General features: G+C 41.0%; 1 protein-coding gene and 1 long non-coding RNA gene across 2 annotated transcripts; one reads left to right on the top strand and one right to left on the bottom strand.

The window, feature by feature from the left end:
* The first annotated feature begins 15 nt into the window (after nt 1–15).
* Nucleotides 16–24,613, top strand: st3gal2 (ST3 beta-galactoside alpha-2,3-sialyltransferase 2). Its single transcript, XM_088298752.1, has 8 exons — nt 16–445; nt 12,604–14,653; nt 18,802–18,861; nt 19,162–19,295; nt 21,128–21,307; nt 21,408–21,453; nt 22,516–22,635; nt 22,709–24,613. The coding sequence occupies exons 2-8, from the start codon at nt 14,225–14,227 to the stop codon at nt 22,880–22,882; spliced, it is 1,143 nt and encodes a 380-aa protein (XP_088154878.1). The 5' UTR covers nt 16–445; nt 12,604–14,224; the 3' UTR covers nt 22,883–24,613.
* LOC148334633 (uncharacterized) lies at nt 10,579–27,995 on the bottom strand. The gene is made up of 4 exons (XR_015844096.1): nt 27,815–27,995; nt 27,563–27,733; nt 24,496–24,560; nt 10,579–11,205 (listed from the first exon to the last, which is right to left on the bottom strand). It is a non-coding gene; the product is annotated as an uncharacterized LOC148334633 (long non-coding RNA).
* Between the last annotated feature and the right edge of the window lie 3 nt (nt 27,996–27,998).

Here is a 27,998-nt window from a genome sequence, read left to right as displayed (position 1 = left end):
ATGTTGCCAGCCTGACAGCAGCAACCTTCGATGTGATGGAAAGATGCAATGAGGACTGTTCTTCCCAGGGCTGACAAAACCGCAAACGCTCACCTCCCCACCTGCTTTTACTGCATGGACCACGAGGGTCGGCTACTCGAACAGTCCGCCGCCTTGCTTAAGATCCATTTCATTCATTTCTACTCTAGCGGGATGATGCTAGTACTCAGCGCATCCTAACATCTGTCTTTGTTTAGCTAGTTTGGACTCGCTAACATCCGCTCACGAGCGTGCGTTATCTCGATTTATCAACGAACGGAAAGCGACCAAAAAAACAGCAACACACATTTAGATTTATTTTGAACGACGAGCAACCAAGAGCGTGACTGTGAGGAAAGAGACTGCTTGAAATCAACGCTTTTGGGAGATTTATCAGCCAAGAATTTCACGAGGAACATCTGGGACAGTAAGATGAATCTGTTTTTATAGCATGATTTTATACGAGAGACTGCAAGGATTTGTTGCTTTGTTTAATTGTGTTATAAGGTTGGTCTCCTCGCTTTTTTGCACCTCACGCTCCCCCCGGTTGGAGGTTCACTCTGTCGCTAAGCAGCATGCCAATGTCAGCCTCTTTGTCACCTTTCCCATCCCGTGCATTTGTTCCTCAACGTGATCAAGCCTATCTTTTTTTTTTATTTCAATCTTGGTTTTGTGTCTTTGCTTTTCGAAGGAAATGTGTTTGGAATTTTGCAACCCCCCAAAAAATGTTTATAGACAAGAACATCGTTTCATTTAATAAATAGGAACTGTTATTCAAACAAAAACAGTCGTTTTTTTCAGTGAAATGATGTTTATTTGCATGTGGAGAAAGGAAATCAAATAACTCCAATAACAATAAAAAATATAATATTATAAAACAACAAAAACAAGCAAAAATAGCCCAAGTGCACCCAGCAAAGTTTTCCATGCTCAAAAGGGGGTGGGAAGAAGTCTGGACTTATTAAATCTCACCCTTTCGCCATTTCTTCCTAATGTATATGTATTTTCCTCATCTGTGGTAAATGTTATACGAAAGGTACTGCATAGAGATAATATTAAATAATAAATACTTAACAGATCATGCTAATGTACATATATGATAATTCCCAAGTATTCAGCTTGGAAGGTTATGGGTGAGGTTGTGCTTCATTCCAATTTCCTTATCTGCCAAGTTCTAAGCGGATAAAACCAAGCGGTATTTTGTAAATTAACCAAACTGTTGCGCCACGATCTGGCAAAATTCTGAGACAGCATTTTCAGGAATGCACAGTTCCCAGAAAACAACTATTTGTATAGCAGCAATTACAAAGTAAATTCTTCATAATACTGCAATTACTACTACAAATTATAATAACACAATGCAGTACGAACCAAACAAAAGCCTGATAAATGAGCTAATTTCCAGTCAAATGTGGGCCAACGTCTTCCTCCGGTGCCCTCAGCTCGTCGTTTCGTCACTTGACACCAATCTGCTTTGTGCATCCTTCCCCAGTTTTTGTCGTGCCGTCCGCCTCGTCGCGTCACGCCACCCCACGTTTATCTCAATGTCTTTCTATTCCCCCCCGCCGCCCTTCATCGATTTGCCTGCCAGCGTTGCTAAGAGACGACAGCAGTCCGTCAGAGCGCGGTGAAGGATAAAGTGGGTGGTGCAGTGGCGTCTGAGGACTGAAATGAGACTTCTTTTCTTTCGTTTCATCTCTTACTTGGGTCACTAAACAAATGTTAAACAAGCTAAACTGACGCACGGAATTTTAACTTCGAGGTAGTGCTACCGACGAGTGCAATGCTCGTGGTGGGTTGAGCGAGACTGCTGTCCGTTGAGTGAGATTTCTTCCTTTCATGTTGTAGAAGATGGAACGGGAAGAAGACAAAAATGTGATGCTTGTTCATGCATTTTGTTTCTTATCTGCCGAATTCACGAGAAAGCAACCGGCTGATTGACTTTGGCACCATCAGGCTAATTGTACTTTTTATTCAGTTTCCAGTTGTCTGCCATTTTGCCCGCTTCATCATGTGAGAATCAATAAATAAATAAGCACCACAGTTTACAAATGACGTCCGTGATGGTGACAATAAAGTTAAATCCGGCAGTGGTCTGCAGAACAGGGGGACCTCAGCTAATAAGACTCACAAACTAATTGGTCACTAATAGGATTCTTACCTTTAAACCTAATGCAAACACACACACACACACACACACGACTCATTATACCATTGCGCATTCTCGGAAGCCTGAGAACAGATTTGAAATGTAAATCCCTTCTGTTAAAAGCTGTAAATTCTGCTCGGTCTGCTCTCGCTAAAACGAGCCATGAACGCACATCACACATCTCACAACACACTAACACTTTTTTCCTGTGGGAATTATCAGCCATTTATTGGAGCACATTAAAAAAAAAAAAAAAGGCTAGCAAATCCAACAAATCAATTTCAAGTCTTTAGGTTCCATGTCAAGTCTCAAGTCCCTGAGCTGACCTTTTGTCGTGGCCATGAAGCATCCAAGATGGCAAAGAAAGCTCCAAATCGGCGACGAGGCACTACGTTTGTCTACGAACAGGCTACATTTGTGTAATTTGACGTCAGCATTACCTGACCGGAAAAACTGAAATAGTTGAACAGAGTTGTTAAGATCTTATGGTTGCTCTTCTAAATCACCGTAGAGAAATATGCATTGAAAATTAGACTCAACTTTTTTTTTTTTTTTTTTTAAACTCTTTTGGGCTTTACAAATAATAACTTGACTATCGTTGGTCAGTCTTGAAATGGCACCACCCAGCTTTCTAGCAGTTGACTTCACACTGCTGTTTCCGTGGCAACTTGACAGTTTTTATTTGCCCCACAAAAATGTGTATCTTAACGAGTCTCATAAGCAAGGACGAAAAAAAAAAAAATATTGTGAGACTGATTTTCACACTTCCCTCATCATGATCTTCCGCTTAATCCCAGGCATAAAGCATAAGCCCCTGGATGTGTTCCTCAAATTTAGAGAGAGAGACTTAATTTTCTCTGCAGTCTCAACTTCATCTCATCTGTTTTGCAGAAATCTTCCTCTCAATGAAATACTACAGTGCACCCAAGAGAGCAAAGACAACCCTCTCGCCTTTCCATAATGTTTTTTTTCCCCCGCAAGCTGAAGCCTTGTTCACAAACCTTCCAATTAAGTTGACTTCATTTAATCTATTTCAAACATCACATGGGACATAATAACAGAATAGCGATAGGGAGCATGCCGTCATTCCGCGTTGCATCTTGCACCTATTAGTCAAATTTGGTTACAGATATGCCCCGTCTGTATTTATTTATTTATTTATTTATTTTTACAATGGAGTAATTTTCACAACTTTCCAGTTTGAAGAAAGAAGGAAACCACATTTTGTGCCTTAGGCGTCTTTTGTTTACAGTCCAGGTAGGACCAAACATGGCCACCACAGCCTGCATGTGTATCTTTATACCATAAAACGATTTGAATTGAAAAATCGTTTTGGGGATTTCAACGATGCGATCGCATCGAAAAGAACCGAATTGAATGGTTCCACTTTGGAATGTTTCGAAATACGTATTCTTATACGCTTTTGAACTGAGACGTACCAGATTGAATTGAATCGTAACCCCAATGAGTCGAACCACCCTAGAATCTTTTTTTGCACCCCGCTTATCAAAAACCGTCTTTAGTGGGGAGACGCACACCCCTGCAATCTCTATTTTGCTTCAGACTTTTCGTAACTTCCAAGTCGACGCAAGTGTAAACTCCATTCTATCAACTGCTGTCCATTTTCGACTTTTGTATTTATGCCACACGCTGCACTGCCCCTCACTCACAGGATCACTCATTGCCATAGCAACAGTCACAAAGTCATAAATCCACATACTAAGCCAACATTTAATAATGTTGCTTGAATCGTTTATATTGGAAACAAACGCTTCACGTGTCTTTCTTTTTAAGCGACTCCAGTGGAGTAAATGTGATATTTAGTGTGTTGAGATGGATAGTCTGAGTATCAGTAAGCAGCTGGCACTGGCCCTCAGCACCAAACACCCTCCTCCCCGCTTATCCCTCAGTATTCCTCTCACCTCCACATCAGACTAATCGGGGAAAAGGAAGGAAAATGTCTTGGCGCAAGCATGGCTTGCGGGGGGGAGAGAAAGTTTGGGGTTGATTCATTCAAGCACACTAAAAGAATGCAGACGTCTACCGTGTCAGTCATGTTTTGAAGCTTTATGACAAAGATTTGGTGCCGGAGAGGCAAATTGAAAACATTACACATCTATCAATAAGAGATTCCTGAAATTGATTTGATATAAATGTCTCCAAACTTACCAAGTCAGGTGAAACACAATCTGTTTTATTAAATGTATTAGCCCTTGCTGAACTATTTCGTCTGCTTTCTCTTTACAACACCTTTTCTAGCATTTTTGTCTTTTTTTAAATCCTTACTTAAGACATAAGACCTTGAAACCTTGAAGGGCCTTTTTCTTGTCTGCTTATGGATGCTAAACTGTGATTGGTTGATCACTAACTGAAAGAGAAAGGATTGACAAAAAGCCTTAATAGTCTAATTCTTTTTTTTTTTTTTTTTTAAGTCAGTCCTGGAGGGATGCACAGCTGACTTTTCAATTTGTATTCTCGTTATATGACGTTTTGGTCCCCCCTGTGCTTGACTGTCGCATAATATCATGAAATTGGTTTTCACTCTCCCGCAAGTGAAACGCTCCCTCTGTCATGTCATCACTGCGTGAAAAGGTCAGCTGGAAAGGGAGCGCAATGTCCAATTAGATTGCAAGGTGCACACAGGCTACGCATCGCTCACTTAAATGCAAAAAAAAAAATGCAGAATGAGCTTCAGCTCAGAGGAGAGGAAAAAGGTGAGACGAGAGAGAGGTTGTGGGTGACCGCTGGGATTTGAATCGAAGGACTGGATAGAAAAAGTGAGGTGAGAGGTGCCGAGCTCTACATGTGACTGTGCATGCGAGGGAAGCTCGTTGCAAAGAATAGTCATGTGACTTTTGTCATTCTGATTGAGATCATTCCATTCGGACGTTTATGTGGAGCATTTTTATTCTGTTTCGTCATTTGGATGCTTTATAAATCCGGATACGATGCTCCATGAAACGATGTAAAAGGGCATATAAAGATCCTTGGCAAGCCCTCCCAACTATTTTGGATCCAAAGGCACACACTATAGAGTAGGTTTTAATTTTCTACACAAGAGGAGATCGCTGCATGATATGCAATTAAAAAAAAAATCATTATGCTGTTTCATATGCTGGCACTTAAGAGGCAAAAAGCAATCTTGGATATGGGAAAGCATATTGGTTCTAGCTTCGAGCAGTCACACCAATTTGTCAAGGATTCTGTCTGTTTGCATTCGAGTTATCCAATTTGCACTGGCATGGAACGAACATGCATTGCAGGGCAGTATAGCAGGAGCGTTCCCTCGTTAATGTTCGCTTGTCCTATTAATTATATTTCAATGATTTTACCGCCCCGCCCCCAACATACTTTACTTTATCGTCCACCGCTACGTTTTGTGGCTTCCAATACGTACGTTTGACGTGGTATCCAGTCCTGTTTAGTCGCAAAGCCTTTTCCCGTATCCATATTTTGCATTTTTCAATGTGCTGAAAAATCGACTCAATCGGAGCGTAAAAACCTTTTTGTTAATTTTAGGCCTTTTGTTTGTTCATTTCTAGCGTTTCTTACTTTAATATGTAGAAGTGTCAACTCATGATCAGTGGATTTTGCAAATTTTGCTGGCAAACCACATAAAATAAAATGTTTTGTGACGTTTGAAAATTCCTTAAGGAGTAGAAAATACGCAAGTAACATTTTTTTTTGTTCAGCGCCCAAACGTAACTTAGATCCAGCTAAATTCTGGATTAAGCCTTCAGTTGAATCAATCCCTCGAATCTCCGTCTTTAGAATATCCATTATCGTTGGCGTCTAACAAAGTGTACATGGCGCGAACGAGGATGCCGATAGGTGGAACCCAGCGAGGTAATGCTTTTTCAGTGACACCTTTTATCTCGGTGTCAGGGGGAAATATTGTAAGTGCTCTTTAAAAGCTCTTATCATTTTTTTTTCAAAGAAGCGAAACCACCACATTCTTCTTCAGATGTTTCTCTGGTCAATTATGTAATACAGAGAAATATAGGCTGGGGAAAATAGATATGAATCAAAGGACAAATGTTAAGCACTTGTACTCTCGCGCACACACACACACACACACACACACACGCACGCATTCCTTTCCACAAAGTATACAAGGCTCGTGCGCACAAATGGACACACAGAGCTGATTGGCATTCCACCAGCGGAGAGATGTGTGATGGGTTTAATTAGACACCGGGGAACTGTGTGAGGGATGAGATGCATAGGTTGTGTTAACCACCCCACAGCACACACACACGCACGATTTATCTCTCCCTGTCCCCGTCCATCTGTCTGACTTTCCAACACAATGAAAACAAATATTTGGAACCAAAGAGAGATACAAACTAATTCCCATAATTTATGAAAGAATAATTTTTTTTTTTACATTTTCCAATTGATTTTTAGGGGAAAAAAAGGTCATCGCATTAAAATGACATGTAACTTGTACAATCAGATGAATTGTTATTTGCTTGTGCCCTCTGCTGTTTGTTGCCAAGTATTGAACGCCATTATAGGTGCTTAGCAATGAATAGAAATGCAATGAAAATTACGATTAATATGCGCAACGCTGACAAAGTTATTATGTACAGTATTATTCATAAAATATTATTAAAATAGTACTCATTTTTACAACGTCTAATATTATTTTTTACTATACTTGAGTTAAAAATTTGAGCGTTCTATTGAAATTGTTTACCATGCTCCAAACTTCAATGTAGACATTTTCTTTCTTTTTGGTTAAAATAACGAGTTTTATGAACAATCCAATCATAAAGGAACTCACATAATTATAATATATTGTTTACATTTAAACATTTTCTGTTTTTGTTCCCACTAAACAAAATAATCATTTGAATCATCGTGATTTAAATTACTACTAAAATAATCAGAATTTATTTTTTTTCATAATCGAGCAGCCATACGCCATTAGGCCTCACTTGCTGTAAAATGCATACACTATTGATACAACATGAGGGATAAAAAAGCTACAATGGGGACGGACATTTGACTAATTCTCTTTGGTCAACAATGCCGAAAATAACAGCGACCAATTAGTTTAGCCCGTTTTGTCTTAATGGCTTCAAGGCATAATTAATCCAAAATCATTTCAACACATTTGTATGACAAATATAACCAATTGCTAAAAAATGTTAAGTCCCGCCCATTCCTTATTTTAATGCTTCTAAATTTATGAAAAATGTTTAGCAGGGTTGACAGTTGGTGGAAACTCAAAATGCATAAAGAAGCTCTTTTGGGACAATTAAAAAAAATCTTTGCGGTAATTTAGTGCCATTGCTCTGATACAACTTCATTACATGAAGGCAGAACAATCTCACAGGAGGGTACCGATATTTGGTTTCCATGGTTACGGCCGAGTTGAAACGCAGAGCTGAGACAGTTTGATTTGTCATCACAGCAAATGGATTGCTTTCATCCGGAATTATTTCCTCATCTTGCCGCAGCTCATATGATTGAATTGTCTCCTGTTGCCGTACGCCACGCGTTTTCCCATTGAAAACAGCAGCAAAGTATGCGGGATTTTTTTTCCCCAAAGCCACTGAAGCAAAAACAGGTGATTCATTCAATCAATTGATTTGGAGACAACCCGCAGTTTTGTTTTCAGAAAGGAGTGTTGCCGATATGCTATATTCAAGGCTGTAAACACATTGACAGAAGGCCCTACGGCAGACCGATCGAAACACGCAGTAGAAAACATTTTGCATTCTGTGGCTACTGTAGGCAATATAGCCGTTGGGGGAACTTGTAGCACGATGCCGATGATTGATATCGAGTGAGATTGAGGAGACGATAGAAGGGGAACAGAGCAAAACAATGATTAATGGTGTGAGGTAAAAACAATAAAAATGACGGGAAAACGAAATGGGTGGAAGATGCAGTTTTAGGGAGCTGTTTGAAAATCACTAACACTTCTGCAAATTGTGGAATAGACTCAGAAGGGCGGCGGGATGATGATGATGATGATGATGATGATCGCGGGCATGCTGAGTGCCATCGTTTCTGTGAATAAAACAAAGAAAATGGATCGAGATCACATTCAGTGCTTCCGACAGTGTGAAGGTCTTGTTGGCCCCGACTACTCACAATTGTCCAAAAGATGAGACAAAGGTTGATCACTTCATGCTCACGGAACTGAGATCTCAATTCAATTTTCTGTGACTTTGTGACGTTTCTTTTTTCTTTCTCACAATATGGGTGAATTCGGAATTTTAGGACTTTGAGAGCCTTGCGCTTCAGCGGTTCCACTATGAAAAGACCTCATTTATTTCCAATTACACAACAATTAATTATGAAGTCAACTGATGAGATTTGAAATAAAAACCGGCAGCTCCAAATGTTTGGAAGCAGAAACTTGTTTTGAAATTACAGCTTTTTGACATCCGTATTTAAGTATATGTGTATTAGTGGCATTTTTTAAATGATTGAAAAGCGCCAAGCACTTTGGTTAGACTCCAGGAAAATTAATTCAGCACACTCTCTTAATTCCATTTTGTCCCCAATGGCAATTTTATAGCACAATCAACAGAAATTCACACTTTACAACTGAATTAACATTTTAAAGGGGAAGTCAAACCCCCAAAAATCCTAACAAGAATATGTTCTACGCAGCCCCACTAGTCAAAACACGGCCTTCTAATTAACATTTCGTTTGTGGAATATGAGTGAAGCAGTAAAATCTACCCATTTTTGTACATTTAGGGGGCGGCCATTTTGTCTCTTCTGCCGACTAAAAATGACATCACAGTTGCTCAGGGCTCAGATAACGACCAATCATGCACGAGCTTCAGAAAACAGGTGAGCCTATTTGGTCGTTACTTGAGACCTAAGCAACTGTGATGACACTTTCAGTCAACACAAAGAGATAAAATGGCCGCCCCTTGAGATGGCTAAAAATGCATTTTGATGTTTAACTCTCAAACACAAAATTAATCAGAATACCACGTTTAGACTGGTGAAGACACTTGGGACATATTATTGCAAAGGTTTTTGGGCGGTTGACGGCCCCTTTAACAATCGTAAATTCAGAAATATAGATAAAACAGATTTACTCAGATTATTTTTTCCTGATCACATCACATCTGAAAGGCCATATTTGGGTCAAATTAATTTCATGACAAAATAGTAGACAGTCATTGCAGTATTTAATTAAAATGCATCCAGTTTTACCAAGCAAACATTTGGCCCCTGGTGGCTGGAGTAGTTTTATAAACTGGGATTTAAGCCACACTAAGTAAAATATAATTACCTTTTATTCCCTGAAACATTTTGGACCTACGAATAATTAAAAAGGCTGTGATTGGTTAAGTCAGCCAGATTCTTGCTAAAAATGAGGTCAGCAACGGTGTGCAAAAATGCTTGTATTCAGCAGGCTTGCATCGCCTTCATTTGTGCTGAGGGTTAGGAAGAGGAGCTGCGTAATCTCGCATCAGTGTGCGCTTCTGCGAAGGTCGTGTCAAGGTCTGTTGTGTAAAATCTCAATTTCAGTCTCATCGCATTTCAGTAATCAGTTAAGTAATGTGGCGATATGACTCGGGCTCGGATAAGGTCATTGATATTCCCAACATGAAAGCATTTTTTTGATATGAGGATAGAATGAGAGGAAGTTCTTTTTGACAAGAATGTTTGTTGAAATGATACTTGCTGGTCAAATCAGTCTGAAGCACCTCTGTGATATTTCCTATGAAAAGCCGCTATGTTCCCATCAACATAATTACTTGACCTGCGTGGAGGGAATTAAGGGGAATTTTCATTAGCAAAATGAGGAAATATAAATGTGTGCCGCCTCATTTATGAGCAGAAAGCATTTTTCTATCAGTGCAGTTTTATGTTTTTATGGCTGACACAATCTGGCTTGCTTGTACAATTCGTTTGGATTTCTTCCCATTGGAAACAGCAGAGATCATCTGCTCCAGCGTCGAAAATGACATCTTCATGCAACCTCTTTTCTGTACTGGCATTGTTTTCCCGAACTTTTTAACAGTCGTACCTTCATCATATAGGTGAATATGTTCGCGCACCTCCTCGCAGAGTCGCTCGTCTACTTGGTCCGTGTTGTCTTTGTTCGAAATGGCAGAACTTGTCGGAAAACCTGACAGCGACATGTGTGCGCGGCGCTTGTTGCAGACTTGTTGCGCAACGCACGTCGTCGCGTGATGCAATGCTTCACTTGTCGACCGTGCTGACGCGGGAGCATAAAGAGGCCTTAAGTGCATTACTGTTTTTGTTTTATTAAACGGTGTTTAACTTTACACTCAAGCCAGTTAAGAATCTTTTAATTACTAGTTCAAAATTCCCCAGCACTGACATTTTAAAGTACTCAAGGACCTTCTGTATAATTGCACACATAAAGTTGTATTGAACACTTAATAAATGGTGCAACAATTGTCTGCATCATCTCCACAACAGTCATAGTATTCATAAGTATTGCACGTCTCGTGAGTATTGCATCGCTTATGACTGTCCAAATTGTTGCACAGCTGTCATTTGGGTGGTGTTACTGCACAATGGTACCGCTACATTTTGGAAAGATTTTCTATTTTCTTTGTTTATCGTGGTTGCTTGTCACTGTAATACTAGAATAGCTCATACTGCCCGAGACAAATTCCTTCTGTGTTTTTACATACTTGGCCAATAAAGATGATTCTGATTCTGAGTATTAATGATGGCATTTTATCTTTTTACATTTATTATGTTTATGGAAACGTGTTTTGAAATCAGATTGAACTAGAGATCTACGCTGTAAAAAATGACTTGCAAAATACTCGCAACGTTTCTTCACTCAGTAAATTTTACAAGAAGAGTTTTTGAGTACATTTTACTCGCTCATTAAATTTAAAAAGTCACTCCGAGGTTGAACCCACTTTACGTTTTTGTACACACATTTCATTTTTTCCAAGTAAATCTCACTCCCCATTTTTTACAGTGTACATGCATCCTGGACCAGACTGTGTTCAACTTTTCGGGGCGCCACCGTACTCCTCTGTGCATATTTTGGCTGAGAAGAGGTGCAATTTAGCCTGTGGATGGAAATGAGAACACTCAACAAGAGACAAAAGGAGATGTTAGACAGACATTTGTAGCACCCGATAAGAGCCATTGTTACAGAGATGGAATACAGAGAGATGATTAGCATGTCATAATTGCAAGCTGCAGAAATGAGATGGCCTTGGAAAAGCAATGTACACTGTATTTTAGAAAACGGAGTATGTACGGGGAGAATAACGCGGTTGAAGGTAAATTGCAGATTCAACAGGAATATTTTCTCAATAAGCAAAAACAACTCAACAAGAGAAACGCCTCACAAAGATGCCGCAGAGATGTCTCGGAAATGCCGAACACCTGGAAGGCATTCACACCAAGATGGAAAACATACCGTGTGCTTTGTGTCTTTATATGACGCCTATGTGTTCAGCATAGTAATTAGCCGCAGCCACAGTGCAGAACTGAGCATTTGTTTCGCGAAAACCTGCTGCAATACACATCACATGTGTATACAGAGGCTTTTGTTGACAACTGCGTGGGAATTCACAGGACACACGGGGGAGATGCAATGAAAATGTAAAAGAGATGCTTTCAGTAACGGCACAGATAGCCGACACTTTTCCGTGTTGGTTTGCCACTGCCCTACAAATGAATAATAAATGAACTTGCATCCACAGCTTTCCTTAAGAAACCCAAAGGAGGAGAGGCAAGTTTCATGCTCAACTTAATTATATCCCAAGGCGTCAATGACAAATGATAGGAACACTAACAAGCCGCTGCACAAAATGTGTAACTTGTAGAAAAAACGATATCAGGGCAAATGTAAAAATATTCCCCCTCTGTCAAGTTCAAATTTGTGAGTTGCGTTTTTAATAGGTGTTGGACTGTCTGTCTGTTCGCAGGACTATGTCAGTTTTCCACTGAACTAGCTTAGCGGGGATCAAAACAAGTCGGCTGCAGGTAGAGCACAGGGCAGAGGAAGTAGCAGTCCGAGCCGTACTCATTTTTTCCCCACCCCTCAGACATTCAGCGTTTCCGTGAATGAGCAGACAGTTGCACAATTCCCCATGGCTGACTGAAAGTGACATCACAGTTGTTTAGGTCATTGGCTCGCCCGTTTTCTGAAGCTCAGCCATGATTGGTTGTTACCTGAGCCCTGAGCAATTGTGATGTCATTTTTAGTCAACTGAAGTGACAAAATGGCCGCCTCCTGAGCTGGCTAAAAATGAGTGGGATTTTGTGGCTTAACTCATATTCTACAAACGCAATATTAATCAGAATGCCATTAAATATTGAAGGCACATAGAACATTTTATTGGAAATATTTTTGGGGTGTTGACTTCCCCTTTAAGTTCCAGTCAATGCTGGTCAACTATCTGAATGCCAGTGACTGACTTTCTACCTCTCTCTTTCTGTTTCACTTTACTTTTCAGGTTGTCCATAAAAGAGCAAGCTCGTCTTCTATGGATTCCAAAACACTAAGATGCTCGGAAATGGAATGAAAGTTCTATCTTCACTTGAAATCTCTGCGTTGTGCCTTAGAGGTCCAGGTTAGACACAAACATGATTTTCCATTAAAAAAAAACATTCAGCTTACGCTGAGCGGCATTCGATGAATGAAATGCAGCTAACGGTGAGCGGAAAGGTTACGCTGCTTTTGGATGGTAGCTTACCAGGTTAGCATCAACAGTTATCACTGTGCAGTCACAGAATTAAATTAAAGACAGCGGGCAGAGGGTGTGCTAACACGAACTCAAAGGCACAAAGTCGCACATGCATACCGTCCGCGGGCAGCAGGACAGATGCTGCCCTCACCCTCCTTCCTATTGTCATCTCAAAGCCAGCTGGAGAGAAGATGAGATTTAGGATTGATTGGTTCGGTAGTCTTTTTTTTTTTTTTCCCCCACCATCACACCCTTTCCGCATCACTCCACCCAACCTGGCCTGTCATGCTGCAGCCAAGTCGCTGCTTGAAATGTCATCATAGCAATTTAGTAAAAATACCACACAATCCTTGGATTTGAGTCTTCGGAATTCATTTTTGGACTGCCATCGGGACGCGACAGTTGCATTATGGATGTCTGAATGCTGTTCAGCACAGAGATTAACATCACTCCAAGAATGTTGGTGTGTGAAGACCTGTAGCAGAAGCACCTTGCTTTTGTGAAGCATTAAAAGAAAAGAGGAAAATAGGCATGCACAGACTGTAGGTATAAAAGAAAAAAAAAAGGAGAAGGGGCAAAAGCACACCAAGGTAATATTTGTCTAAAATGGCTCGAGATGTGACGGAATACCCTTCAGGCCGGACCCCCTCCTTTTTACTGCCCCTCCTCCTGCATTCATCCCTCCCTCTCTCCGCTGCGCTCAACTAGAGCGCAAGCTTCCCTGGGCTCTGACTACAGTGCAACCAAAGACACCGGGAACGAGAGAAAAGCAGAGTGCCTGAGCCGAGAGCGATCACTCGCACAGATGGTAGAGAGGAGAAAGACGACGACCTGCTGCATCTACCCTCGCTCATCGCTGGAAATGAGAGCCATGGACATGAAGACAGCGGAGGACCCGAGGGGGAAGTCTGGATAAAGACGAGGATACAAAAGCTGATGTAGCGCTCGTCTTGATGGAAAAGAAAGTCCTCCCGAATTCCTCAGACCGCAGCTGGGTGTAATTCAACGGCAACTTCAGTGTGTGAGACGACCACATATTTGTGGAAGGAAAAAAAAAAAAAAAAAAGGAGAACGAGAGTGCAAGCGTAGGAAGATTGCCAAGTGCACAGCTTGTGTGGGACAAACAGACTGTGACATATTGTCTTGTGTGTATTTACTCAAATGATAGCGTTTGCGACCTCGTAGTCCGCTGGCGCAATCACGCTCACCAGGCCTGGGTTGGCTGCCACTCGCAGGAAGCAAAGGAAGAGGTGGGCTGGGTACAGTGGCAGGCCCAGGGGTGGGGGCATGGCCGTGGGGGGGCCGCATCCCTTCCTCCACCTTGCACCGGGACAGGCGCTGGGGATTTTGGGGGGGTGGTCCTCCCAGGGGTGCACCAAGACTCTCGGAGATGAGGCCTTGGCTCAGCAGAGCAGTACCTGGTGTGGGGGGCTCAGGTCGTAACGGGGAAGGGAGCGCGACGGAGAAAGCAAAACGGCCAAGATGTTCTCCAAGAGTCTGGCTTGTACTTGCCTCGCTGGTTCTGGTCTTTCTCACCTCGCTCTTCTTCTCCGTCTCGCTCCGGAGTGGCGTTGGCTTCAACTATCTGGAGCCGCCGGGCTGGGAGGATTCTCGGCGGGTGAAGCTTGTGCCCAGCTACGTGGGCTCACACAAACACATCCCCCATGACTCCCAGCAACAGCAAACGTGCGCCTGCACTCGGTGTGTTGGTGACCCCGGTGTCTCGGACTGGTTCGATGACAACTATGAACCAGATATCTCACCTGTTTGGACCAGAGACAACATCCAGCTGCCCTCTGATGTCTACTACTGGTGGGTGGTAAGTAAGAATCCACCTTTACTAAACGAGCTCAAATCGATACACAAACAACCGCGACGCATAATGCTTGCAAGTTAAACCTTTGATTGCCATGAATGCCCAGCGGCATTTTTAAACTGTCAAAAAAGAAATGGTGCCGATGATAAACCGAGTTGGCTGTAGCAGGAAGCAGATGTATTTCTCGCCACCTTTGCATAAACATCTGATTTACAATGCAATCTCTGACGTTTAAAACCCCACAGCCTGTATAATAAAAAAATAAAGAATATAAATTGCAATCATACGCCACACGAATGAGTACGGCAAACCTCGCAAGTATCTGTTGGATTCATTCCGCAACGGTGTTTCTTGGCTTTTTGTCGAGCAAGGGATGCAAAGAGAAAGTTTAATGTTAGACAAGCAGAGAATCAGAAGTGGAACTTATATGATAAACATCTCTCTCTTGGCTGCTCAGCAAACGATGGCCCTTTTATTCTTCACCAATCTAAAAAGTGAAGGTCAGCATCCCGTAGAGATGTGTTCAAATCATATAAATTAGCATGTGGCATTTGTAATCTCACACACTCAAGCTTAAAAGCAGACGTATCGAGTTGTATATTTTTAACTTGATGAGCTGCGATAAACAATTTCATTAACCCAGAGCCCTTCATAAGGAAACTCCATGAGCAGCAGCGAATTACACATTTGATGGCTGTGTGACACTTACAGCTAATAGCGTCACTAAAGGTGCATTCATGACATTTACATACATTCATCTCTTTATCGAAAAATCTGCGTCAGCATTTTCTCAACCTTTATAGCATATGGCCCACTCTTTGTTAATGTGGCTATTCAATAACGATTACCCCCCCCCCCCCCCCCCCAAAAAAACCCCCCTCAAGATAAAGAATCCACTCTAAACAGTCAGAATATATTTAAACACCAGAATGAAAGGAAAACACATTCTGCTAGTTCTTACTTCCTCATATGCATTTTCCCCATCTGGCTACTTTACAGAGTGGAAAAAAAGTTGTGTTTTTTAAACATAGGAGTGGTAAACTCAAATCACAAATCCATTTCATCCTCCGTTTTCGTTAAGCCAACCATTACACTGGCTTTGAGTTCAACATCTCTCCACGTTTCCTGCTAGTCACAAGTTAAGGTCCCGGCAGAGCAATAGAATTTATTTTTTAAAAAAAATGTAGGCCTACATTCTATAGGAGTGTTTAAGTTATTGGTCTGAATCCTGCATTTAAAGCTAAGAATGACGTGGAAATGTCGGAGCATATTGTCACTGTCCTATGGAAAAACACGTATGATCAATTTTGGAATTTAAGGGAAAAAAAAAAATCACATTAATGCAATGTCTGTAATGAGGAAATCCCTTTTATGTCAAAAATAAGGGAGGGGGGGGGGATTCACAGGACAGCTTCAAACCGGATGGATCACTCCAACCCGTCTGGCAAAATACTGCAAACACGGACTAACATCTGCCAAGTCATTAGGTCACACTGTAACAGGGAGATGATGAACTAGGGAAGAGCAGAGTTGAGAAGAAGAGAAGGGGAGGGGGGGAAAACGCTCAGAAAAATTGTGTGTGTGTGTTTGGCGATTAGCCACACTTGCACACCTGTGAGACAAATTGGAGGATTCACTGACGCAGTCGGGAATCCTTGAATGCGGGTTAACCTGGTTTTGAACCCGCTGACTAACCCTTTTTCTTATAAAACGACAAGGCTAGAAGTTATGTAGAGATCTAAACTAAAAACATGTGCCACCATGGGACAAATGCAGGATTATCTTCCATGGCGAGAGAATGGAATGATTTAACATTCATACACGCAATACAGATAATCTATGAACAGGAGAAGACGATTATTAAAATTATAGTGAAGACGGCCGACTCACATTTAAGCAGTAAAGATTTATGCGATGTCCCAGCACTTTTGTTCAGCAGTTTTAGTGTCATGGAAGGCGAAGATTAACGTTAGTGGTGATGGTTATTGGGTTTATTTTGGAGCTGGTATTGATCAGCATCATTTGATTTAACTATTCTATGACTCGAGTTGTGCATTTGAGTCTCTTTTACTTTACTTTTTGAGTTCAATTCATGCACGTGTGTGTAAAAAATGCTTAAATGTGCGCTGTTATTAGACTGTAAACTTCGACTTGCACTAAAAATTTTTATTGAAGATTTTTTAATTTCCTGCGTAAATGCTGGTGCATCAAACGCCTAACTGTGTTTAATATATAATGCATGCGTCGTTACCGGCCACGCTGAAAAATAAAACAGCCATGTGTTAGAAGTGGCTGCCAGGTATCTTGTACCTTAGTAGTCAGCTTACAGGAAGATTAATGGTCACAGAACAACAGAGGCGCAATGTGCCAAGCTGGATTTGGCATCTCGCGTGGGGGCATCAGAGACAGAAAAGCCGAAGGATGGAGGGATGAAGAAAGCTAGGGAAGAAGAAGAAACAACGAGGGAGCGAGGCACCAGCTGGCGCGTGCGAGAGGTAATGGGGGAGTAAAAGACAGATTTAGTGCTCTCTGATCGGCACTGATTTAGCCGCGTGCCGCTCGGGTGTCCCAGAGAGACCACGAAAGACAAGAGAAGGAGGAGAAACAAAGAAGGAGCAGGGGAAATTAAAGAAAAGGAATTTGACAAGATGGCACGTAGGCTGCTGGGGAAGACGCGTGGATGCAAATATAAAGCAACAACGTGTGTCAGGAGAAGGGAATCTAGGCCGACTGAAAGTGTGAAAATAAGCATGACGACGCAGTAGTTTTGTTTTTGTTGAATTTTCTTCAGATGTACGAATAAAGGTTTGCCTCTGTTGATGATGATACTTAGAGAGTCGAAGTTTTGTGCTTTCAGCTCAGTCCATTTGTCAAAGATTTTCATTCTAGTAAAGCCATTCGCGCGGCGGTTAATCTTACATTGGAGATTTGTTTTATTTATTTATTCTTATTTTAATTATTTTTATTATTTAATTTATAAACAGTTCAATAATTTAGAAGGATTTCATGCAAAAAAATAAATAAAATCTAGATCAGGCGTGGGCAAACTATGGCCCGGGGGCCACATGTGGCCCGTTAAACGTTTTTTTCCGGACCGCCAAACTTGAAAAAAATTCAATGAATAAAGCTGAGAATAATAGAATAAAGAGTAGAGGACTTAACCAACCTGAGCCACCTAAACCAGGGGTGTGCAAAGTTTTCTCGAAGGAGCACCAGAAGCAGAGGCGTGCAGGTGGACAATTTTGATGCCCCTTAATTTTTTAATTCAGATTTCATTTCACTACCGGTGGCAGACATGTGGCAAAGAGCCAATTTGGGGATCGTACATGAGCCAACATCTGAGTGGAGAGCCTTAACCGCTCAGCTAAAGGTCTGTGCTGCCAATGGCCTTTCTAATCGTATTAGAAGAATGGATGCCCCTTCACGGGCCACGCCTTTGACCCGATATTTTGTGGTGCTCATTTTTTTTTTTCCACGACCCACCCACCTCACTGGATGACCTTAAAGGGGGAAGAGGCCTCACAGACAGACAAGAAGCGACTCAGTCGTCAATGATTGATTTGATGATGCTTCTACATTTCATAATATTGTACGTTATTTGCTGCTGTAATGAATGAATTTCCCTGCTATGGGATCAATTTCAGATTTTTTTTTTTTTAATTATGAAAGGCATGAAAGTATTATGCCCCAAATGTCACTTAGGATTACGATTGCAAAACATCATCTGTGTTTGTAAAGCCAGTCAGGAATATAATTTATGCTTGATTTGGATGATTTCCAATTCCGGCTATGCTTCTGGTTATTAATAAGTAGCTGGCACATCAGCCTTTCAACTTTGTGCAATCAGTCCCTAAATGCACAATTATATTAACAAGTAAATAAACATCTACTAAATCGCTACTTGGAAATTTCCCATCCACTTAAATTGATGACTGCATGTTCCGCTAACCTCATTTGTTCTGATGATCTTAGATCGTGGTTTGGTCCACGTGGGCCGTGTCTTTTCTGTAACAGACTGCATACTCATCCAGTTTAGCGCACACACACACACACACACACACACATGCACACACACTCAACTAAATTTCAATTATGTTGTCAGATGTGGTTGTATTACGCGGCCTCCTAACCATGTTTTCCTCCGCCTCTAGATGTTGCAGCCCCAATTTAAACCCCATAGCATCCAGCAGGTGCTGCTTAGGTTGTTCCAGGTAACTGATTTAAGTTGTCATTAGTACATCGTTACTTATAAATGAGCAAAGCCTAGGCTTGAAAGTGACTAAACTTTTGTGCTTTAATTTGCTTCATAGGATACTTTTTTTTTTTTTATGAGACACTGTGCTATCACATCTTATTTACATCTTGTGCATAAATTTCATCCCACAATTGTAAAAACAGCATGTGGGTTCACGATTGGGTCTGTGTTGCATTATTTTTACCATTCTCATTAATATCATCGGTTGCTGTGAGATTTGAGGTCACAATTCACTTCCTCTGTTTAACTACGACAGGTTATTCCTGGACGATCCCCGTATGGCTCATGGGATCCTGGCCGATGCCTACGGTGCGCTGTCGTGGGGAATTCTGGCAACCTGCGCGGGGCAGGATATGGGGCGACCATAGATGGACACAACTACATCATGAGGTGAGAGGCGTGAGAACATGAGATGGGGTAAAAAAAAAAAAAAGTGAGTGAGGACGCAGATGGCTGAAGGACACCGTCGCTCGACCCCAGCATGTCTCATTAAAGTTACATCATGGGTAAAAGAGGGAAAAGTAACCAGATGTGCATCTAATGCAATATTTAATCTTAACGTTTTGTTCGTTCCCATTGGTTGACTTGAGGTCGTCAGCTTCTTGGGAGGTCAAGAATCTTAAGAAGTTGAATATTATCACGTGTATTTCTCTCACAGGCATGCAGAGTAAATCCTTTTGCTTTCAATCTAGTGCCTCTGTTGTACTGTGCCAAACGCAAATCCCTGAGATAAAACGTTGGATGCTTACATGATCAGCAATCAATTTTCACAAATAATATATCCCTCGCTGCCCCTCGTCTTGGTGTTTAAGACTTTATATCCGTCATGGTTGTTGTAAAGATTATTGTTGCATTTGTCTGTCATTTCTGTGGGGGACCGAAGGAAGAACAGTCTTCAACGTGGAGAACAATAAACTGACCTTTCCATTGTTTGTATATTGAAACGGACGCCATGCGGCTTGTTGCATCCTCTGATCATGACTTGCTCCCTCAGTGCCGAATCTTCATGAGTTTTACCCTAATGAATCAAATAGCTCAATGGATTGACGAAAGAGACCTATGCTCTCGGTGTAAGAATTTAAGTTGTCGCCGGCCATCGACGCATTTAGAGGTTGGCAGGTCTGCACTCTACAGTTCTGTGCAACTCGAGTTGTTTGAGGTGTCGAAATGTTAAAGAAAAAAGGTGCATTGCATTCCACGTAGACGTGTGGGCAGTTTCCCTTCCCACTCTCGTATCATGTTCCACGTTCTCATTTCTGCAGTTCGACTCTAATTTGTATTTAAAAGGAGCTCTGGTTCACCAGCACTGCCGCCCACCTCCTGCCTGTCTGGACAAACTGTTTTATTCACTGTGGCTCGACGCTTTCTTGAGTACAGAAAGCGAAGCCAGAGAGTTAGTCGTATTATCTGACTTTCGGCACCACGTTGTTTTGTGACGTACCGATATGCATCTGCATTGCATTGTCTTCATCCGGCGAACGGGTCGTGCAAATAAGATCATTACGGATTCAAGTCACCGTCTCAAGATCAGTGCATCAGAGTTCCATTATTGCCTTCATCATTATTCGATATATTTTCCAGTCATCGGGCTCAGCCGTAGTCTGACTATGACAAATTGATTTTGTTCAGCGAGGAACAAGAGAGCTAGTCTGTATTATAGCGATGTTTATCATCTTAGAGTGCAAATTGCATTCAAGGAGGTTATATCTTGTGCCTGGAAGTAAAGAAAGTTTTCAATATTCCACTCATTGTCAAATCCCCAGAAGACAGCAGCCATGTTTTTTTTTCCATCACTTTTGCCTGCAGAACAGGAAGGAAACATGACCGCAGTTTATTTAAATTTTCCAAATGGGGATCAGCAGGTTATTTTTATTTTTTTACTTTTATATTAACAGCAGAAGAACTTAACTTGACCACCGGTTGGGCAATCAATTGCTGAATGATCTAATAATTTCGGGACCATAACTTCAAAGCTAATAGTGGAAAATAGTAGCCCAAGTAGCTCTCCCTGGCATTGTGGCGTGCACTTGGCCCAAATGTACAATTTGACGAAGCCATAAAGAATCCCTCCGTGGGGCTGCAGCCTTGTGCGTCTTTTTAGTACCGTATTTATTATTTAAACAATGCATCATGTTTCTAAATGAGCGAAGCAGGTGGTGCCACGTTTTGCTAGCCACCAGAGTGCAAAGAGCTCACATTCTGCTCCTCTCTCGCACCGTCAGGATTAACTTGGCCCCGACGGTGGGCTACGAGGAAGATGCCGGCAGCCACACCACGCACCACTTCATGTATCCGGAGAGCGCCAAGAACCTGGCGGCCAACGTCAGCTTTGTCCTGGTTCCTTTTAAAACACTGGATCTCGTTTGGATCACCAGCGCCCTGTCTACCGGCCAGATCCGATTGTAAGCGCACGATTCAGTTCCGACGTTTGGGGCAGGAGCGATCCGTCAATGTCAATCAATCCGACTGATAGAATGGTAATTCAACACGTCTCTCCTCTAGCACCTATGCTCCGGTGAAGCAATTTCTCCGTGTTGATAAAGACAAGGTGAGTAAAACTATGCAATCGTTTGCTCACGTAACGCAACGACACATTCACACGTGCAGAAACGCAGAGACTGCTTTTCTGCAATTATGGCCCTTTTGTTGATGAGGGATTAGTTAGGCTTGAAACTATCCCTTTGTTTTTACTAATCTGCCGCTCACTCTTTAATCCATGAAAATAGATAAACTCCACATAATCCCTTCCATGTGGAGACTTCATTGGGACTCTTGCGCCTGAGCACCAACACAGTGTTACAGCCTGTTTTGGAGTGCAACCAAAACTATGGATTTGTTAGATTTCCTGAGAGCAGCCTAAAGCCATGTTTGCTGGCACTGAATGTTACCTGTAGAACACAAAAGTGGAATTCCTCATCAGCTCTTGAGATAGACCGTGTAGTCAGGGAGGCGGATAACCGATATTTGAAACTGATATTAATTTGCTGTAAAAAGGAAAAATACTTTTTTCAAAATTTTGAATAATACAATCTCCAACTTTGTCTAAATGCATTTATGCACCTTTAATAAAGACATTTTAGCATTTTCAACAACAGTTTTTTTTTTTTAATCAAGGGAAATTCTAGCAGAATGTGCAAATCTTATAAAATGAAACAAAATCTTCAACAAATAAATATCTCCTGAAAGTTTTCTACTTTGAAGTTTTGCAAAATTTCATTTTAATGTTTCACTTAGCTTTCTTTGAAGGAAAAAGTCAAGCAAAATAAATAAATAGAAATAATAAGGAATTCCCTCGGTTTACCCAATTGTATTATAATCTCCTATTGGGCGGCACATTTTTTTTTTTTTTTTTTTAAAAGGCTGATGACGATATTTGTCAAAATGTCAAAATGCCAACTAGCGGTACCAATACTTGGCCCGGACGATAATCTCTCTATCCCTAATCATCTCATTATTTCTGATTATACATTTTAAAGTAAGCATAACCTTAGGGAGTGTTCAACAAAGCAAAATTGTTTTACGCTCAGCCATGGGATCCAGCTATGTAGGGTATGTTGAGTTGATTCTTTACAGCAAATACAAATGATTTTGTTTCATTATCTTTATCCAGGTCCAAATCTTCAACCCAGCTTTCTTTAAATACATTCACGATCACTGGACCAGGCATCATGGCCGCTACCCATCCACAGGCATGCTAGTGCTCTTCTTCGCCCTGCATGTCTGCGATGAGGTCGGTGAAGAACAATAGTGTCATCGAATGTATTGCCCTCATATCCAGAATGTCACATGTGCTTCTTTTCCAGGTGAATGTGTTTGGATTTGGGGCAGACGGCCGTGGGAACTGGCACCACTACTGGGAGCAGAACCGTTATGCTGGAGAATTCCGAAAGACGGGGGTCCACGATGCAGACTTCGAAGCTCAGATTATTCAACGACTGGCTGAGGCTGGAAAAATCACAGTTTTCCCAGGGAAATAAGGCAACTATCGGCCAAACGAAGGGAAACCGCTTCAACCAGGAATGGTGTGGTAAACACTCGCAAGTTTGGCTTTTTCAGCCAATGGCCAAGTCCCAAAGGGGAAGCGCAAAGGTCACTGATGTGTAACATCATATCAGATTCAAGCCCTCTAGCTAGTAACTAAACGTTTGGATAGTAGAGCACAACATATCGATCCGAGCGTGGCTGTGCAAACAGTGACGGGGGAGGGTAGAGCCTCCGGGTTCCACCTCTCATGATAAGAGACTGAAAGACACCAGCCGCCATTCGTAATCACAAACTTCAACTCGGGGAGTGGAAAAATAGAACTGTGGCATTGACTGCCACTGAGCTTGGCATTGAGAGAGCTCAAAAAGGGAATGGTCACGTTTTATCATGTTCTCTAATCCTCCACCATTTCTATAGATACGGATCGGCTTGAGCGGGGAACAGCAACATCAGCACTCCGGTGGACTATTGTTCTCCGGCCGGCGTTTTCCAATGGCAAATAACGACTGAGCTGTGGATGTTGACCAACACACTGAAGGCGTGCAGACAGTTATGACTCACCGCACATGAAGTGGCAGCAACTGAAGCGCACAGTGAGATTTTCCATTTCTCATCGGTTGTGAGCTATTAGAGGCATTACACAGTTTGGTTAGGGAAACACTTTTTCTAGAATCCTTTACAAGGATGTCTACTGTGTCACATTAACCTTGTTGTAAAAAAGGAAAAGGTTACGTGAGGTGATTTACTAGGAGGTTGAGAGAGTGATTCTCCTGGAATCCTGTCACAGTGAAAGTTCCAAGTGGATGTTTGTTTTGACTGCGTGTTTGGACGCGTGCACGCTGGTCTCGGATCAGACTTTTAATAATCCCCATGTGGTGTGTCACGGTCTAATTTAAGAGCCGCAGCACGACAAAGCCAGCGGGGCACACATCATTTGGGCCGAGTTGGTGTTGTTTTACAAGTTCTGCTGCGACTTGAGGCTCTTTGGCAAACTGTGCTACGTTCCATCTTTCAAGGACTGCAAACACCCCAGACTGACTTTCGTATCCCGGTGGATTTCGCTCATTCTTGATTAGTGCCCATTTGATGAGTTGAAGAACATTGAACATGAGAGATTCATCTACTGCTAGTCTTGCCAATTAAACCTTCAGCTGTCTCTTGAGGGGCTTCAGCGCCACCACACGCCTTAGATATCACCATTTACCCGCAGCTCCCTTTCTGTTTTCATCAGATTCTCTTCTTCAGAATGTTTTATTTCCATTGTTTTATTTAGACTCTTTTCCATGGTTTCTATCTGTTGCTGCACTCTCAAATGATGTTTACTTTATTGCTCCCTGGGTGATCCCCGAAATATTTTCCATTTTGTGAAAAGGAATATCACATTTAAGGGTGCATTTGGGGATGTGTTTCATTTGTGTTGAGTAGCTACATAAAATGGATCAATAGCACTCCCATAGCAGTCTGTTAAATTAATAAGCCGAACACAAATAATGTTTTCTAGCAAACTGCAGTTGCCTGCGTTCAAATGATTACGCTTGTTCTGGCTTGAGATTTAGAGTTGGAATACAGATGTAAGCATAAGAATGGTATAAATCACATGACTTACCTGCTGCCTAGCGACCAGTTCAAGCTGTGGCCCCGCCTCTCGCCCAAAAGTTAGTTGGGGGAATCCTAGGGGGGGGGATAAGCGGATGGATGAACATATCACATGCACTCAACAGGCACACCATCACAATCAAATGCAATACAACACACAAGTATACAATAGAAAAATGAGGAAGTCAGTAATTCTGTAAATCTAACTTGATTTCATTTCTTTCGGTCAGCTTCCATCGGTGAACAATTGGACCTTAAAAGACACTTTTTTCCTGACACTTTTCTGTTGCCATGACAAGCTTCTGCAGTTGTTTGCTGAAAGCACCTGGGAGGACAGTATATAAATAGTTGAGTAACATTCAAGGCTACAGCTCATAAGAAAAGACCATTTTTATGTGGTTTGGCCTCTTTTTTTTACGGGAGAAATGAACACCTCAGAAGACTTTAGGAAAATTACTTTATACTCCTTAAATAAGAATATTTTCAACAGCTGAATATAAACCATGTTACTTAGTTTGAGGCTCCACCATTAACACAAAGTAGCAAAACTCAACTCAACTTTATTTTTCAAGGGAGTGTCACTGATAAGATTTCAACAAAGTATGGCCCAGTGGTGGGGGGAAAATAAAGTCCACGTTTGTCTTCAATTGCATTTGCATATTTGACATCATCCAGAATTTCATAGGGTAATTAAAATACATACATTCCTTATTTTTTTTTTATTAACAATCTTGTAAATAATTACATTTTTTTTTCTTTGTTATATCCATTACTTGGGAGATTAATTTAAAAAAATTATGCCATTTAAAAATTTGATTCAATCATATCATTGTTAAAATTAGCTATTTAATACACACAATGTAACTTGTTTTTTTAACCGCATCAACAAATGAGCTGTCCTAACTTCAAAATCAAATGTGGCCCTGGAGTACAAAATTTTGCCCAACGATTTTAGACTGCCCCCAACTGGTGATGAGGTGAATTCCTCCTTGTGTGTTAACATCTCCCATTTGCATATCACTGTCTTATTTTTGACTGTATCAATCCCATCTACAATCAATTCTTATCATCTGTCTTTGCACATGACAGCTTTTCAAAGGAGATTTCACTTTGTTTTTTTTGGGGGGAGAAACAAGAGAGGCTGAATAAGGACACACAGTAGTAGCGAGTCCTTGCACACACGCAACATTCAAGCTTCCGTGCTGTGGCTGCCACTGCTGCACATATCAACCCTAGAGCCACTCGGTCACTCTAACCATCTGCTAAGCTTAGCATCTTTTTATCTTTACACTGACTGACACACACCTGCTGTATAGGCCGGCTGGCTGTGAGCTGTGCCTTATGTGCTGTCCACACTGCAGTTCATGCACATACATATTTCCGCCGTCCTTTGACCCTTGCTGTCTTCCTTTTTTTTTATAAAGACGGCCACAGGTTACAGAAGAAGTTGCAGGCACGCCATGTGTGTGATTCATTGCTATTTTTGTAGAAATTGCTCACCTTTACCATGTGCCACTATACTTACCTTGTATTGCTTATACTGTTGATGTCCACTACTCACTCAATAAACAATAAGACATATTAAAGGATGAGAAATACCTTTAGTCATAAATGGGTTCCTGGTTGCAGTTTTCTTTTGGTAGTATCCTTACACATACAGTGATGTCAAAACTCAACACTCCCCTACCAAGTTTTATGTCAAAAATGAGACCGAACCTAAGCTTTAGAAAAAGAAAACAATTAAATGGAAATACTAACAATATGTAGGCGCTACTGTCATCTTTCCATATTGAGAGGGCCTCTGCTTTGATTGCTGTAAATTTAGTAGATGTCTTTTAAAACTTAATTTTGTTATTCTAGATCAGATAAACCTAATTCTGGAAATGCATTCAGAGCCACTTTAATATGAGTGAATACAATTTAAAAAATATGTCCCCACTTCGAAAGATTGCTTTAATCACAACAATGACAATTCACGACCACGTGCTTGTGATAGTTTGGATCCAATATAAAACGTTGAAAAATGCAGAATTTTTTTCCCCCGCATTATTCCAGATATTTCCAATTTTTTTGTCACTGACACTCAACATGCATTTTTCCAGGGGTGCCAACATATTATACCGACTGTATGGCCCGTGTTATTAATATTTGTATCAATCATTTCTTTATCAAGATGCCCCTTCGACCTTCGAAGATTATTTATGCATCTCAAGCACTAGAATAACATTCCTATGGATTTGTTGCCATTTGTATGGGGTCGGTTTTTGTTCCCCCCTGATGGAAAAGGTAAGGACAGGTTGTTGGTCTGAAAAACAGTAAATTATGATGATAATTATTATTAAGATGACATCGAGTAGGTAGGACATACTCTAATGTAGAAATGTGTGGAAGTCTGAGCATGACTTAATGAATAACAATTTTTATGATTTCATGTTTGTTATTCTGTTGGCCGGGTAGAAATGGACAGTTGATGTACAGTACCTTCCCATGTGTTATCATCACAACTGGGTAAAAAAATAAATACAAATAAAAAAATCGTGTTTGGACACATGTTTGCATTCACTATAAGGTTGCAACCGGAATTTTTCAGGGTGTTGCGGGCAAGTAAACATGTACCAGAGCTGGCTTATCCATGACTGATATATTTCATAGAAGTAGAAAAGGGAACCTTCCAAAAACTAGTACATATGAAGTTTACTTTATAAAGTATATTCGAGTATAAGTATATAAAGAGTACTCTGAACTATACTTGTAGTCAACTAAAAGTATACTAATGTAATACTTTTTAACACCGAATTGGAACAAATTAGTCCACAGGTTTGTGCTTGAATTTCACTACAATTACAGTAATTTAAATACAATACAAAGTTGTATTCTATTGTAACAGTGTACTTGTAGTCCACGGTTTAGTTTTAAGCTTTATACATAAAGTGTACCAAAATGACACTCAGTTATACACTAGTATTCTATAGTAATTTTAAAACATCTTACAGCGCATTTCCCAATATATAATTAAATTAAATATGAAAAAGATAAAAAGTTGGATAAATTAAAGGTAAAAAAAAAAAATCGCCCACCTTTCATCAGCCTGCGTTTCTATTTCGTCGTCCCTTGTGTATTTACTGCGACAGAACACTCAAGTCCCGTACAAATTGTCACTCCATTTTGTTTCTTCGGTTGGCACAATAAAGGTTTCTTGAAATGATGTGTTGGGTTGTGTATTACAACAACATCTTGTCGACGAGTTACTTCAAATCCAAATTATACTCGATTAGAAATGGCGGATTCTTGTTGAAATGCCAACTCAAATAGAACTCGGTTTTACTCACTCAGAGAAGAACAACTTGGAATGGCAGCTTGACGCTACAGTTAAGGGTAAAATTGTACTCGTTGAAGGTGTCCAACTGATGCTCAATTTGAAGAAAATGCAATTCCTCATTTCATTATACAAAGGACCGTAGCGCTAATTAGCGAGTTAGCTAATCAGCGCTAACAGGTGATGGCCACACTTAC

The sequence above is a fragment of the Idiotropiscis lumnitzeri genome, chromosome 6, assembly GCF_059441095.1.
Source record: "Idiotropiscis lumnitzeri isolate Australia: NSW breed Sydney's pygmy pipehorse chromosome 6, RoL_Ilum_1.0, whole genome shotgun sequence".
Classification (NCBI taxonomy): domain Eukaryota; kingdom Metazoa; phylum Chordata; class Actinopteri; order Syngnathiformes; family Syngnathidae; genus Idiotropiscis; species Idiotropiscis lumnitzeri.
The sequence above is the reverse complement of the archived record's forward strand: the minus strand, read 5'-3'. Positions and strand labels throughout refer to the sequence as shown.

Bases quoted from the DNA above. Each gene is read 5' to 3' on its own strand.
- st3gal2 (XM_088298752.1), top strand. From the start codon at position 14,225: ATGAGGCCTTGGCTCAGCAGAGCAGTACCTGGTGTGGGGGGCTCAGGT. The intron at 19,296-21,127 runs GTGAGAGGCGTG...TCGCACCGTCAG, and splicing joins GGACACAACTACATCATGAG to GATTAACTTGGCCCCGACGG. The intron at 21,454-22,515 runs GTGAGTAAAACT...ATCTTTATCCAG, and splicing joins TCCGTGTTGATAAAGACAAG to GTCCAAATCTTCAACCCAGC.